At 50.8% G+C, this 14,101-nt stretch overlaps 1 protein-coding gene across 2 annotated transcripts in view; it reads left to right on the top strand.

Annotated features, from left to right (window-relative positions):
• The first annotated feature begins 408 nt into the window (after positions 1-408).
• Positions 409-14,101, top strand: part of CNNM4 (cyclin and CBS domain divalent metal cation transport mediator 4) — a 43,782-nt gene continuing 30,089 nt past the window's right edge. For both annotated transcript variants that reach the window (XM_021087272.2, XM_021087271.2), the window contains exon 1: positions 409-1,904. In XM_021087272.2, the coding sequence (XP_020942931.1) occupies positions 503-1,904 (1,402 nt within the window). In that variant the 5' untranslated portion in view covers positions 409-502. The remainder of the gene's footprint in view (positions 1,905-14,101) is intronic.

Genomic DNA, 14,101 nt, shown 5'->3' with positions numbered 1-14,101 from the left:
CTATGCCCTCAGGTTCTCCTTTACCTTTTCCATAGCAGGAAAAGCAATTTAGATGGCTTGGCTTCCGAGGTTCTACAGAGAAGGGCCACCTGCCCCAACTGCAGATTTCTGGAGAAGGGGAAGAAGCCCAGCAAGCGAGGCCGGCCTGGACTGCGGGAGAGGGAGCAGGTCCGGGCGGAGGAAAGCTGTACCAGCAGAGTGCACGGAAGGCGTGCGAGGAGGGCGGGGCGGGCTTCTTCCACAGCGTCAGTGCTCCGGTGCCCCCGCTTCGCTCCACCTTAAATTCCGGACCTCCTTAAGGGCGGTGTCGGAGCTGTGGGGGGCGGGGCTTAATATTCAAACGAGAGGCGTGGGTCGGTGGGCGGGGCGGGAGGGGCGCTGACCTGACGTCAGGCCGGCGGGCCAGGCAGTTGGCTCGGAGGCGGCGGAGCTGCAGGAACGGCGGCGCGAGTGGGGCTGCGCAGCAGGGCGCTGGGAGCGGCGGCGGCCGAGCCGGAGCAACATGGCGCCGGTGGGCGGGGGCGGGCTCCCGGGTGGCGGGCCGGCCCGAGGGCGCCTCCTCCTGGCCGCGCTGGTGCTGCTGGTGCTGCTGTGGGCGCGGGGGGCCTGCGGCCAGGGCGACCCCCAGCGGGGCGAGATCCTAGGCATGAGGTTGGCGAGCTGCAACAAATCGTGTGGGACGAACGAGGATGGCACCATCTACGTGTCCGAGGGCAGCACGGTAAACCTGAGGCTGTATGGCCAGAGACTGGGCTCCATCTCCAGCAACCTGATCTCTTTCACCGAGGTGGACAATGCCGACACCATCCGCAACTCCACCAACTGCCCCGAGCTCACCAAGGACCTGGTGGTCCAGCGGCTGGTCAACGTGAGCCGCGGGGACACGTCTGGGATGCTGGTGGTGCTCACTAAATTCCTCCGGAGGAGCGAGAACATGAAGTTGTATGCACTGTGCACCCGGGCCAGCGTGGACGGGCCTTGGCAGAGGTGGACAGACAAGGACTCGCTTCTCTTCTTGAAGGAGGAGACTGGGAGATTCCTGCCCTTTTGGCTGCACATCCTCCTCATTATGGTGCTGTTAGTGCTGTCGGGGATATTTTCTGGCCTCAACCTGGGGCTTATGGCCCTGGACCCCATGGAGCTGCGCATCGTGCAGAACTGTGGCACTCAGAAGGAGAGGCGCTATGCTCGCAAGATCGAGCCCATCCGTCGCAAGGGCAATTACTTGCTCTGCTCCCTGCTCCTGGGAAACGTGCTGGTCAACACCTCCCTCACCATCCTTCTAGACAACCTCATAGGGTCTGGGCTCATGGCGGTGGCCTCCTCCACCATTGGCATCGTCATCTTTGGGGAGATCGTGCCTCAGGCCCTGTGCTCCCGACACGGTTTGGCTGTGGGTGCCAACACTATCATTCTCACCAAATTCTTTATGCTACTCACTTTCCCCCTCAGTTTCCCCATCAGCAAACTCCTAGACTTTTTCCTGGGCCAGGAGATTGGTACCGTTTACAATCGGGAGAAGCTGATGGAGATGTTGAAGGTGACGGAGCCCTATAATGACCTCGTGAAAGAGGAGCTGAACATGATCCAGGGTGCCCTGGAACTCCGGACCAAAACCGTGGAGGACATCATGACCCAGCTCCAGGACTGCTTCATGATCCGCAGCGATGCCATCCTGGACTTCAACACCATGTCGGAGATTATGGAAAGCGGCTACACCCGCATCCCAGTGTTTGAAGACGAGCAGTCCAACATCGTAGATATTCTCTACGTCAAAGACTTGGCCTTCGTGGACCCGGATGACTGCACCCCTCTTAAGACCATCACCCGCTTCTACAACCACCCAGTGCACTTTGTCTTCCACGATACCAAGCTGGACGCCATGCTTGAGGAGTTCAAGAAGGGTAAGTAAGGCCTAAGGCAGCTCTCGCTTCACTCTCGGTGGTGCCACTCCATACCCCTGACTGTTTTGTGTTAGCTCATCTTAGTGTTCCGTTCGTGTGACTCTGTGTCCCTTTGCCCAGCACTTCCTTTGGCTCTGAGGTGACCAGTATACAGGAGCAGCAGAAATGGAGCTTAAGCATCTGCTGTCTGCCAGCAACTGTGCTTTGTGCTTCAGGTGAATCAGAGCTGAGCAGGACACTCTTGCCCACATCCGAGCAGGATGGAGTGAGGCTAATGCTTTAAAAGAAGCCAGCACCTGGACATGGAGATTAGGGCAAGGAACCAGAGCCAGCATGTCTGACTGGGGTCTGGTAGGGAAGGGGCTGGGAAACTGGGAAGACCTTCATAGGGGAGGGAGCATTTGAGAGCCTTAGAAGTTGGGGAGACTTGGTACTTGAGGCCAAAAGAACCCCTTGAGCAGAAAAACTTGAGTCAGGGAGCAAAGCATGGGCATGTGGCTCAGCAGGTGGTCTTGTTTGGCTGAGTGTAGGCTCTGTGGATCCCTGATCACTAGGGGAGAGACTGAGTCATTTGGGGCCTTGGGAGGAGCCCAAAGTCAGGGCGCTAAGTCTGCTTGGGGCTGGGGAACAGTGTCACTGGAGCTCCTGGCCCACAGAAGCTGAATTGGGAGGGGTCTAGTTGGCTCCCTGCTCAGGACAATGCCAGGTGATGCTTTCGATTATTCAGCAGAAACAAGCAGATTAAGTTTGGGTTATTGTTCTATCTTTCCCAGGCGCCAAACATAAGCTTCCCTCCTGTGGTCTGCTGGGAATCTTCAGCCGGCCTCGCGTTGCCTTGTGTGTTTTTTTCTCACATGAGTTCTTGGCCAGTTCTCAAGTAGTTAGAGAGACACTTGGAGGGTTTATTCACCAGCCTCAGAGCTCAAAGCACACACCTCTTTCCATACGTCTAGCAAAACTTTCCTCCCACCTCTACCACTCTGAGTGGCAGTAAACAAGCCAATTATGGAGTAAAACCCTCCCAGCCCAAAGGGAGTGAGGAGGCAGAAAGGGAGGCTCTTTTTAAAGGAATGGGGTGGGGGGAGGGGGTTGGGGGGTGAGAGGGGGGTTTCCTATAGGTGGAACTCCTGCTGGGAGCAAGACCCCAGACCTTTGTCAGTTTCTGGAACAGAGGGTGGAACTGGCTGGATCAGTGGGTGATGGAGTGGGCTAGGGAGGGGTTGGCCTTGCCAGGTTTGGTCTGAAAAGATGCGGAACCCCAGGCAGGGTGGGGGATTGGAACCTTCCCTTTTTCAGTTTGACTGACTGAATCTCAGCATCAGAGCAGAGGCGGACTTGAGTTTTATAAGTCTGAGTGGGGAGATAGCCCGGTAGGTGGTCTCACTCTGCAGGAACTGGAGGGACATAGACGTTTGTCTGGTGGTAATGTCACAGCCTGGAGGAGTTTCTGTGGGGGCGTAGACCCAGGAAGCTGTTTCTCCCCAGGACCGAGTCTGAGCAGAAGGGCAGTGAGGATTTGTGCCCCACCCCCACCCTGCAGCCTCTGGGCCTGGAGGACTCTCCCTTGTTGCCTGTTCAGGAACCTGGTTAGGACTCACCAGGGCGGCTTCCTCCTTACTACCTCTGTGGTCTTTGGGACTGCTGCTGGTGACACACCCAACAAGCACGTTTGAATCGTTCAGCCCAGATCTGGATCCAACTTGTATGGATTGGCTTGGCCAGGCATCCCAGCCCCTGATCAGCAGGACAGGAGCTTCCTGGGTCTTGGCAGGGCCATCTTTGGGCTTGTCTTTTAAAAGTACCACTTTTCCCTGGTGGTGCAGCAGTTTAAGGATCTGGCGTTGTCACTAGCAGCCCGGGTCACTGCTGTGGTTTGGGTTTGATCCATGGCGCAGGAGTTTCTGCATGCAGCAGGCACAGCCAAAAAAAACCACACACACACACAAAAAAAAAGCAAACCAACAACACAGAACAAAAAGAGTACTACTTCCTGAAACTGAGAAAACAGAGTTAGCATCTCTCAGGCCAGAGCTCTGCTGAGTGAGACCAGATGAACCTTTCAGTCCACTGGACTCCTCCTCCTTAACAGGCTTGTAGCCTGAGGCTGACGCTGGGTTGGGGGGGCAGGGGAGGAAGAGGTGCTGGTGTTTCCATGGTAACACAGGCACAATCTTCCCAGTGCTCTGTGAGGCCCTGGAGAGTGAGTGATGAGATGGTCACCCCAAATGCACACACCCTGGACACTGCAACATCTTCCCAATTCCCAGTCCTAACTCTTTGCCACGCTGGGCTCCCCACAGTGTGGCCTCTCCTGGGTCTTTCCATCTGGCATCTACTGTTGCAGTCTGAGGCCCTCCAGGAGCTGGCAAACGCTTAGTCTACACCTGCAATTTAAAGGAGTTTCTTTACAAAACTGGTGTTTGGAAGGTTTCATTTTTAGCTGGGAAAAGCCAGGGAGCCAGGTTTAACACAGCCATCAGCAGCAAGCACCAAAACCAGAGTTGGGGTGCCTGCCTAGACTAGCCGAGGATCTTTTCCATGTTTCAGTGGACCCTTCAGCACCTCCAGGTTGGGTGAGGGCCCTGATTTCTGCCAGAGTCTTTCTGCTGTGGCTGCAATCCTCTTTTAAGGTCGTTTTATCTCCTTACCCACCAGCATAAGCTCCTTGAGGGTAGGGATCCAGCCTTATTAGTGCTTTTTCCACTGGTTGCTTAGCGAAGAGATTAACAGTTAATGTTTGTAAAACAATGAATGAGCAACTGACTTTGGCAGGCCCTTGCTGGCCAGTCTTGCTGCCCTGAGGACACTCTCACCCTAGGGCCTTGCCCTGGCCGTTCCCTCAGGCTGGAATGTTCTTCCCCAGACTTTGCAAGGCTTACTCTACCCTCCCTCCTGCCCACTTCACACTTCACCTTTACCTTCCTGTCCCCCTATTGAAAACTGTACCCCTCTGAACTTCCTGATCCCCCCTGCCCTGTGCTCACTTTTCTTTTTCTCATAGCACTTACCGCTTTCTAAGAATTGTGTGATTTACCAATTTATTTATTTATTTTTTTGGTGCATGTGGAAGCTCCCTCACCAGGGATCGAACCTGAGCCACAGCAGCGACCCTAGCTGCTACAGTGAGAGTGCTGGATCCTTAACCCACTAAGCCACCAGGAAACTCCTACTTTGTTTATTGTCTGTCTCCCTCCGCTAGAATGTACATTCCAAAGGGCAGGGCTCTAAGCTTTGTTCATGTATATCCCTGACCCCCTAAAGGGGTTCTTGGCACATAGTAAGACCTCAGTGAAAAGTCTCCCTGCTTGAGTGGAATGACCTGTCAGGTTTGGGAGAGAATGAGCCCCATTCCAGAAGTGTTAGATTTTGAGGAGCTGATAAGAAATAAAGAAAAATGGGTGTGTTGTGCTGTTATCCGGGGACTTGACATTTCCAGCTGCACCGAGAAGCTGAAGTGGAGGAGCTCCTGCAGTGGCACATGCATTAGAGGGACTTGGGAAGCCGAGTTGGGGTCTCATTCCTTTTCCCTGTGCCCAGTTTCTCTGTGAAAAAGTGATCTTTGACCGTCTGGAGTTGACAGGACTTCCCTCATTAGTGTGTGTAATGAATATACTCCCATACCATTAGAGATGGGAGGGAGGTGGGGGTGGGATGGGAGAGCTCAGAGAGGCCTTGCAAGCCCGGGGGCCCAGAGCTTGGCTTAGAGACTTGGCAAGGAGGTTACAGCTTTCCAGCCACTTCCACCTCCCAATTCCAGGCAGCTGTCAGTGGATATTTACTGAACCCCATTCTGCATGCAACCCAGGATGCCCGGTGCCGCAGGCCCTCAGGGATAAGACTCAAGTCACTAGTCAGCGAGAGCTGTGAGGCCACTGAGAGGCTCCTGCAGTGTGAACCTTGGTGCTTCCAGTTAAACCTCTCCTGGCACTGTTTGCTGTACTGGGTATTGTGGCTACAACTGAGATTGGCTACAGCTTGGAAATCTTAAAGCCTCCTTGGGCTACTCCTAGTCCAGCTGCATTTTTCCTTCAGGACAGATGGCTCCCCCAGACTCTGAAAGCCAAGTATTGAACACTCCACCCCCGGTTTGGAAGCTCCACCCCTCATTGAAACCCTCCTCCTGCTGGCCCCTCCCTCCCTCTGGGCATTCCTGTCCCTCCAGGCATTCAGCTCTTTTTTTTTTTTTTTTTTTTTTTTTTGTCGTCTATTTAGGGCCACACCTGTGGCATATGGAGGTTTCCAGTCTAGGGGTCGAATTAGAGCTGTTGCTGCCAGCCTACTCCAGAGCCACAGCAACACCAGATCTGAGCCGCGTCCATGACCTACACCACAGCTCACAACAACGCTGGATCCTTAACCCACTGAGCAAGGCCAGGGATTGAACCTGCAACCTCATAGTTCCTAGTCAGATTTGTTTCCACTGCGCCAAGACGGGAACTCCTCAGCTCTTCTTTAGTGCCTGATTTTTCCCACCCACTTTATAACCACCCAGCCCCCTGTGAAGAGCTGGCTATAAACCCCACCCGCCTTGGTTGCTGCCCCCTGACCCACCTTAGGCCTATCACTGCTCCCCACAGGCAGTTAGTGGGTTATATATTGGAGGGAAAAAGCGAGAAATATTTCATTAAGAACTCCTCCCAGGAGTTCCTGTTGTGGCGCAGTGGTTAACGAATCCGACTAGGAACCAAGAGGTTGTGGGTTCGATCCCTGCCCTTGCTCAGTGGCTTAAGGATCCGGCGTTGCCGTGAGCTGTGGTTGGGTCGCAGACACAGCTCGGATCCCGCGTTGCTGTGGCTCTGGCATAGGCCAGCGGCTACAGCTCCGATTGGACCCCTAGCCTGGGAACCTCTATATGCCATTGGAGCGGCTCTAGAAAAGGCAAAAAGACCAAAAAAAAAAAAACAAACAAAAAAACTCTTTCCATACTTCCATCTCTACCATATCACACTTTCTCCACCTGCTTAATATTCCCGAGACAACTTTATAAAGGCCAGAGAGAACACTGCATAATTTTGCATTTACTTTTGATTCCTGCTGTCTGGCACACCTTCAGCATCTTGTTTCTTTCCACTTGTTTGTTCTCTTTCTTGTTCCACAAACCTCTGGCTTTTAGAAATCTATGTGTCAGACAGTGTGCTAGCTGTTGGGAGTCAGGGCTAACACAGCCCTGTTCACAGAAGTCACAGTCTACCAGGGAGACAGATGTGTAAACAAAGCCTGGCCTGCACAGCTCAGGTAGGCACAGTGGAGCCCAGGAAGGCCTAGTCAGGCCTCCAGATGCTTCTCAAGTCAGAATGGCCGTGCCAGTGATTTTTCTGGGCTGGAAAGTAGGTGCGGCGAACACATGAGGTTTTTGCCTGGGATTCAGGTTGATTGTGTTGTCATTTAACTGGAGGGGGCAGAGCCAGTTTGGCAAGGGTGGAGAGAGGGACTGGTGGTAAATGATAGTGCTGTGCCCTTTTATCGGACTCCTGTGCCCAATATTGTGTGCACTCGAGTGTCTTACGGATTGTGAGCCCAAGGCGCCTGGGCTTTCTGTTAAAATGCAGATGTATGGCCTAAGAGCCTGCCCTTCTGACAGGCTCTCAGAGGATGCCCATGCGGCTGTCCTGGACCACCTGGAGCAGCACGAGGGTGCAGTCCATCCGGTCAGGTGTGCGGGAGAAGTGCTACATGGGCCTTGGGAATGAGGCTGGGACTGGGCTAAAAGGTTTGGGAGTCAACTGAGAGCAGGCAGAGTGCACGAGGCATGAAGAAGCCTGGCCAGATAGGCTCCCTGGAGAGGCGAGAAAGAACCAAGCATGCTGGCTTTGGGGAGCCTCCTGCGGGGGCTCAGCTTGGACCAGGGCCAAGCATGGACAGTGGGGTGGGACAGTCGTCACAGGGTACTGGGAGAGGCAGGCCTCCACCTGATCTAGGATAGCTCCACCTGGAAACAGCGTCTAGAACTGAGCTGGTGATTTGATCTGGAGAAGCTTCCCTGGGGGCAAGTGTATCTGAGAGAGTGACAGGAGCGGCCTGCTGGGACAGAGATGCCAGCGGGGCAGCTGATGAAACACTGGCCAGGCTGCTCCTCGCTTTCTCTTTAGTGTGCTGCTTGTGGGCACCTCTTCCCTCGCTGGCACCCCACAGCCCATGGGCCCAGTGCCAAAGAGGAGCCAGAACTGAGAGCAGTTTCACCCATCTTCTGTTTACAGATCCCTTCCTCCAGCTCTTATTTGTGTCCCAGAAGGCGCTGCCTTATAGAAGAGCTTCTCGGATCACACTGGTGTTTACTTGTCAAAGGTCTTCTGTTTCTCTCTTTTTTTTTTTCCAGTTGAAGTATAGTTGATTTACAATGTTGACGGTTTCAGGTGTACAGCACAGTGATTCAGTTATGCATATATGTTGTGTGCATGTGTATTCTTTTTCAGATTCTTTTCTAGGTAATTACGAAATATTGAATATACTTCCCCGTGCTCTGCAGTAGGTCCTTGTTGGTTATCTATTTTATTTATAGTAGTGTTTATGTGTTAATCCTAGATTCCTAATTTGTCCCCCCTCCATCTTTGCCCTTTGGTAATCCTAAATTTGTTTTTGAAGTCTGTGAGTCTGTTTCTGTTTTGCAAATAAGTTCATTTGTATTTTTTTTCTTTTTTTAGATTTCACATATGTGCGATATCGTGATATTTGTCTTTCTCCGTCTCTCTCCTGGCTTGCTTCACTTAGCTTCTCTAAGCCCATTCATGTTGCTGCAAATGGCATTATTTTTTTCTTTTTTATGGCTGAGTAGTGAAAGTCTTGTATTTATTTCTAATTCTAAAGTCCAGTTCCAGAGTTTTCCTGAACACCTCTGGTCAAGACAGAAGGTATTGAATAGATGTTTAATTTTGAAAACAGTGCATGGAAACACAAAACCACAGACCTGTGCCCTGCAGAAGTGGGTAAAAGGCAGTGGAGGGTTATGTTGTCAGTAGATGTCTGGGAAGACACTCCAAAGGAGTGACATTTCAGCTGGATCTTCAAGGGGGAATAAACACGGCATTTTTCATGTCGGTGCCTCTTGTTCTAGGAGCACTTGGGCAAGACCACAGGGTAAGAAGTGAGCTTATCGGTCCTTGGCACCAATCTTAGGGGAACTGCCTCTGCATCCTGTGAATGGGGGGCTGGGAGGTGCCACCACTGCCTGTCTGTCTCGTGCCACACTTTAGTGCTAGCTTGAGATGAGCTGGTGCTGGATGACTAGTACATCCTTGAGGGACAGGAATAGCGCCTTGCATGCCCTGTTCCTGCCAGCCTGGCTCCTCCAGGGCAGGGACCGCAAGCCTGTTTATCAGACACTAAGAGCCAATCCGGCTGTTGAGCGTGTGCCCAGGGGAGGGTGGGCCAGTCAGTCCCTTCTGTCACTGACTTGGTGACTGATTTTAGCAGAGCCCCTGGTTCCTTCCGTCCACCCGCTGGGAGGGACAGGCTGCCTTGCCTGTCCTTGGGCCTTCCTTTGGCTTCAGGGAGTTTTTAAGCTTCTCCCCAGAACTTGCCAGGAGGATGTGAGGGTTGTGGAAGTTCCCAGAGGCGCCCTGAAGGGCCCTCGGCTAAGAGCATCCCCTCCTCTCCTTCTCTGAGCCCCTGCATCTGCCAATGGGCACAGCTGCCCAGTGACAGGGTGCTCGCCTGTCCTGAACTCCGGGCTACCCCTCTCTTCACCCCTGAGTGGCCCAGGACACCCCGTTATAAAAGGCTTTGGAGCTGCATGAGGGACTTCTGACTCATTTCACATACTGGATCCTAGACCACTTAGTCTGTTCCTATTCCACCTCTGGTGTGAATTTCTTTTCGTTAATATTAATTAAGACATACGTATTATCAGAACTTTAGAAAACACACAAAACTCAAAACAACCTAGAAGCCCATAACCTAGAAAGAGCTGCTTTTAATATTTGATTTTTGTGTATGATAACTTGTAGAAATTTAAAAAATTTTTATTTCAAAAGTCTTGTTATAAAGCAACAGAATCAAAATTATTTTCCTTTTTTTTTTTTTTTTTTTTTGCTATTTCTTGGGCCGCTCCCGCGGCATATGGAGGTTCCCAGGCTAGGGGTCTAATCGGAGCTGTAGCCACTGGCCTATGCCAGAGCCACAGCAACGCAGGATCCGACCCGCGTCTGCAGCCTACACCACAGCTCACAGCAATGCCGGATCCTTAACCCACTGAGCAAGGGCAGGGACCGAACCCGCAACCTCATGATTCCTAGTTGAATTCGTTAACCACTGCGCCACGACGGGAACTCCTATTTTCATTTTTATAGCCGTGGTCTCACCCACTAGTTGCCCATAGGTGTTATCACATTGAAAACACTGTCTACATACAATTTTGTGCTCTGCTTTTTGGAATACAGTTTCGACTGGTTTTTCAGATTTCTCCTCTGATAAGAAAGAAATCCCTTTTTATCTCTGGGATTCTTAGGAGGCGCGTCTAGGAGGATTTCCACAGGTTAAGGGCTGGGCTGTGCTGTGTGGCTGACGAGAAGGTGAGCCCAGAGGGCTGGGTTGTGCAGCCACTGGCCTGTTTTGTTGGGGGTTAAACCTAGGATTGCTGAAACATTCCCCAGAGGTTACAACCAGAGTCGCTTCCCTGCTGCAGGGCCCATTTACCGGGACTTGGGCAGGGTTCTTGAAAGACTGGTTTCCCTGGGCTCTCTGGAAAGCCTGGTCTCTGGCCAGCAGGCAGCCAGGAGCCTTGGCTGGAAGGTGGCTCCCTCCCCTCACCCCAGGCAGGCTCACTCTCACATCCACACCCACACACTCACAACACAACCCCACACCCACATCCACACCCTCACATACACAACCCCATACCCACAACCACACCCACCCACATCCATACCCACACTTTCACACACACATACCTGCACACATACACGCTCACCTACCACTCACCCCCCCACCCCCACCCCACAGGCAGGCTCACTCCACACACAAAGGCATGCTTTCACACACACCCACACACACAGGCTGACTGACATGCACACATTTGTCCCCTCCAGGCAGGCGCTGTCTTCCTCTCTTTTCCTCTCTCACTCTTTCTCTCTCTCTCTCACACACACACAGACACACACACATATGCACAGTCATCTGGAGTCCTGTTTTAAATGTATGTTCATCTCTCATCAAACTTTCCCAAGAGTAAATTTAAAAAGGGAGTAAATGCTTTTGTAGTGGAGTTTATTTTGTAAAACCCTCAAAATAGTAACTGACTTTTGGGCTCAGAAAACGTTCTCTCGGTGGCTGGCGACTTGGTTGTCCACATTCATGACAGTATCCAACTCAGAGAGTTGTGAGGAGGCCAGGGTGAGGTCAGGCATGTACAGGGCCTAGCTCAGTGCCTGGTACCATGTCATCATGCAATCAGTGTCAGCTGTTTTAAAAATTACTGTTATTACTATCCAAAAGGTGCCCCCGGGGGTGCTGATACCCACTGGGACCTCAGCGGTTCTCACACACTAGCTTGGGTGGCAGCTGCCCCACTGTCTGGGTGGAGTGCCTTTCTTGGAATTATGAATACATTGAGGTCAAAAGAGCCTGCTGTATAATTACACACTAATTCCGATGGCATCTTATCTGGACCCTACTGTGAATGTTTGGGTAACAGAAACCAGAGCTTAAGGAAAAAAATGTTCAGAAGAGTAACTTCAAACTGAGGAAATTCTCCTCATTAACTCATTTGTTTCCTGCAAATTGGGAAGAGTCAAGGCCATTTCCTGATGGCCAACCCCTTCATGGTCTCACTGTAGCAGCACAGGCTGAGGGTCGCTGCTCTTGGGAGATGGCCGGCGAAGGAGCGTGGCCATATTTACTCTTGCGCCTCTAGGATGGGTTCTTAAAATCTCAGGATCCACCAGATGCCTGTCCTGCTTGGTACCCCAGTTAAGGAGGCAGGAGGTTGTTATAGAAAAGCAGCAGAGGGAGTTCCCTGGTGGCCCAGTGGGTTAAGGATCCTGCGTTGTTATTGCAGTAGCTCGGGTCGCTGCTGTGGCTCAGGTTTGATCCCCAGCTCCGGAACTTCCACTTGTTGTGAGCACATCCAAAAGGGGGGGGTGGGGAAGGAAGAAAAAGTAGAATCAAGGCGGGGGGGGCGGTTCAAGGGAACAAGGACTCCCCAGGAGGCCCAGTCTCCTTGGAAATGCCCCAGACCCAAACTCTGGAAGCAGGCAGAGCAGGGAGTATAGAGAAGGAAGAAGTGCCTTCCTTAACAGTTAACCTTTATCTGACACTGAATTAATCCTCCAAGTGCTGTGGCCGGGGAACTGAGGCTCAGAGAGGCTGAGACGGTCCCCTGTCACGTGCCAGCTAAGTGGCAGCCCCAGATGGCACCCCTCCCCAGGCCAAGCTGTTCTGTGTCACTTCTCGGTGAGATTGTAGATATTAAGAAAGAGACTGGAAGACCAGGATATTCCAATAACCTTCGGCTAGAAAATGTAGAAAATGTTACTTCTGTGGTTTAAATTGACATATGATTGACAGAGGAAACATTGTAAATCAACTATACTCAAATAAAACAAATAAAATCTTACAAAAAGAAAGATATAATTGACAGATTCCATTATATTAGTTTCAGGTGCAAAACAAAATGATTCAATATAGGTATGTATTGTGAAGGGGTCATTGTAATAAGTCTAGTTAACCTACCTCTATCACCATACATAGTTACAAAACTTTTTTTTCTTGTGATGAGAACTTTTAAGATTTACTCTCTCAGCAATGTTCAATATACAGCACATATATTAGCTATAGTCCCCATGAGGGTGCATTACCTCCCCAGGTTATCTTCCTCCCTCCCCCACAGCTTTAAGGACTTACTTTTAACTGGGTAAATCTGTATCTCCCACCTTCATCCAGTTTGCCCAACCCTCCACCTCTGGCAAGCACTTCATTTTTTGTTTTTTGGTTTTCTTTTTTTTTTTTTTTTGGCTGTGCCCACAGCATGTGGAAGTTCCTGGCCAGGGATCAAACCCACACCACAGAGTGACTCCAGCCACTGCAGTGACCACACTGGATCCTTAACCCACTGTGCCACCTAGATTTGCTTTAATGTAAAATTATTTATTGAAGAGAAATGCATAAATCACAAGTATTCAGCTTGATAGCTTGATAGTTTTCCACCAGGGAACACTCTTGTGTTAACTCCCTCTGAGCTCAAGAAAGAGAATGTTATAGGAGTTCCTGTCTCGGCTCAGCGGAAACGAATCTGACTAGCATCCATGAGGATGCAGGTTCAATCCCTGGCCTTGCTCAGCGCTAAAGATCTGGCGTTGGCCTGAGCTGTGCTGTAGGTTGCAGACGCGGCCTGGATCCTATGTTGCTGTGGCTGTGGTGTAGGCCAGCAGCTACAGCTCTGATTCGACCCCTAGCCTGGGAACCTCCATATGCTCCAGGTGCAGCCCTTAAAAGAAAAAAAAAAAGAAAAAGAAAAAGAAAGAAAGAAATAGAACATTATCAATACCCTAGAAAGCCCTCCCCCCTGAACCATTATGGGTTAATTTTACCTGTTTCTGAACTTGTGTGAGCAGATCATATAGTGTATACACTTGTGTCTGGTGCCTTCTGCTCAGCACGAAGGTTATGAACTTTGTGTGTGTTTATCTGTAGTTCATTCTTTTTGCTTGCTGTGTAGCAATAGAAACACACCACCATGGTATTGTCTCTGGACATTTGGATTGTTTTCACTTTGAGACTCTTACAAATAATACTACTTGGAGTTCCCACTGTGGTCTGGTGGGTTAAGGATCTGACTGCAGCAGGTTCGATCCCTGGTGTAGGGAAACCAATCCCTGCAGCTCGGTTTCAATCCCTGGCCCAGAAACTTCCATCTGCCATGGGTGTGGCCATAAAAACAAAAAACAAATAATATCTCTAAGAACATCCTCATGGGTGTCTTCTGTGACTATATGTAGCCAGTTCTACTCAGAATGTAGCTGGGAGTCAAATAGGGCATCGTATAAGCAAGCATAGAGGAGATAGTTTTCCAAAGTGCTTGTACTCAGCTGTGGGCTTATACTCATATGCCTACAACTCTGGTATTGTTGGCTATTTATTTTTGTTTTATTTAACCAATCAGGTACCTCTGTGGTAGTATCTCATTGTGATTTTAATATCAATTTCCCTTTATTTTGTTTTATTTAACCCCTCAGGTATCTCTGTGGTAATATCTCATTGTGATT

The sequence above is a fragment of the Sus scrofa genome, chromosome 3 (assembly GCF_054392235.1).
Source record: "Sus scrofa isolate SSC_HxYL_T2T_F1_AM1 chromosome 3, Sscrofa_HxYL_maternal_Yorkshire_Landrace_v2.0, whole genome shotgun sequence".
In the NCBI taxonomy this organism is placed as follows: Eukaryota; Metazoa; Chordata; class Mammalia; order Artiodactyla; family Suidae; genus Sus; species Sus scrofa.
This window is presented reverse-complemented; position numbering and strand designations above follow the sequence as displayed.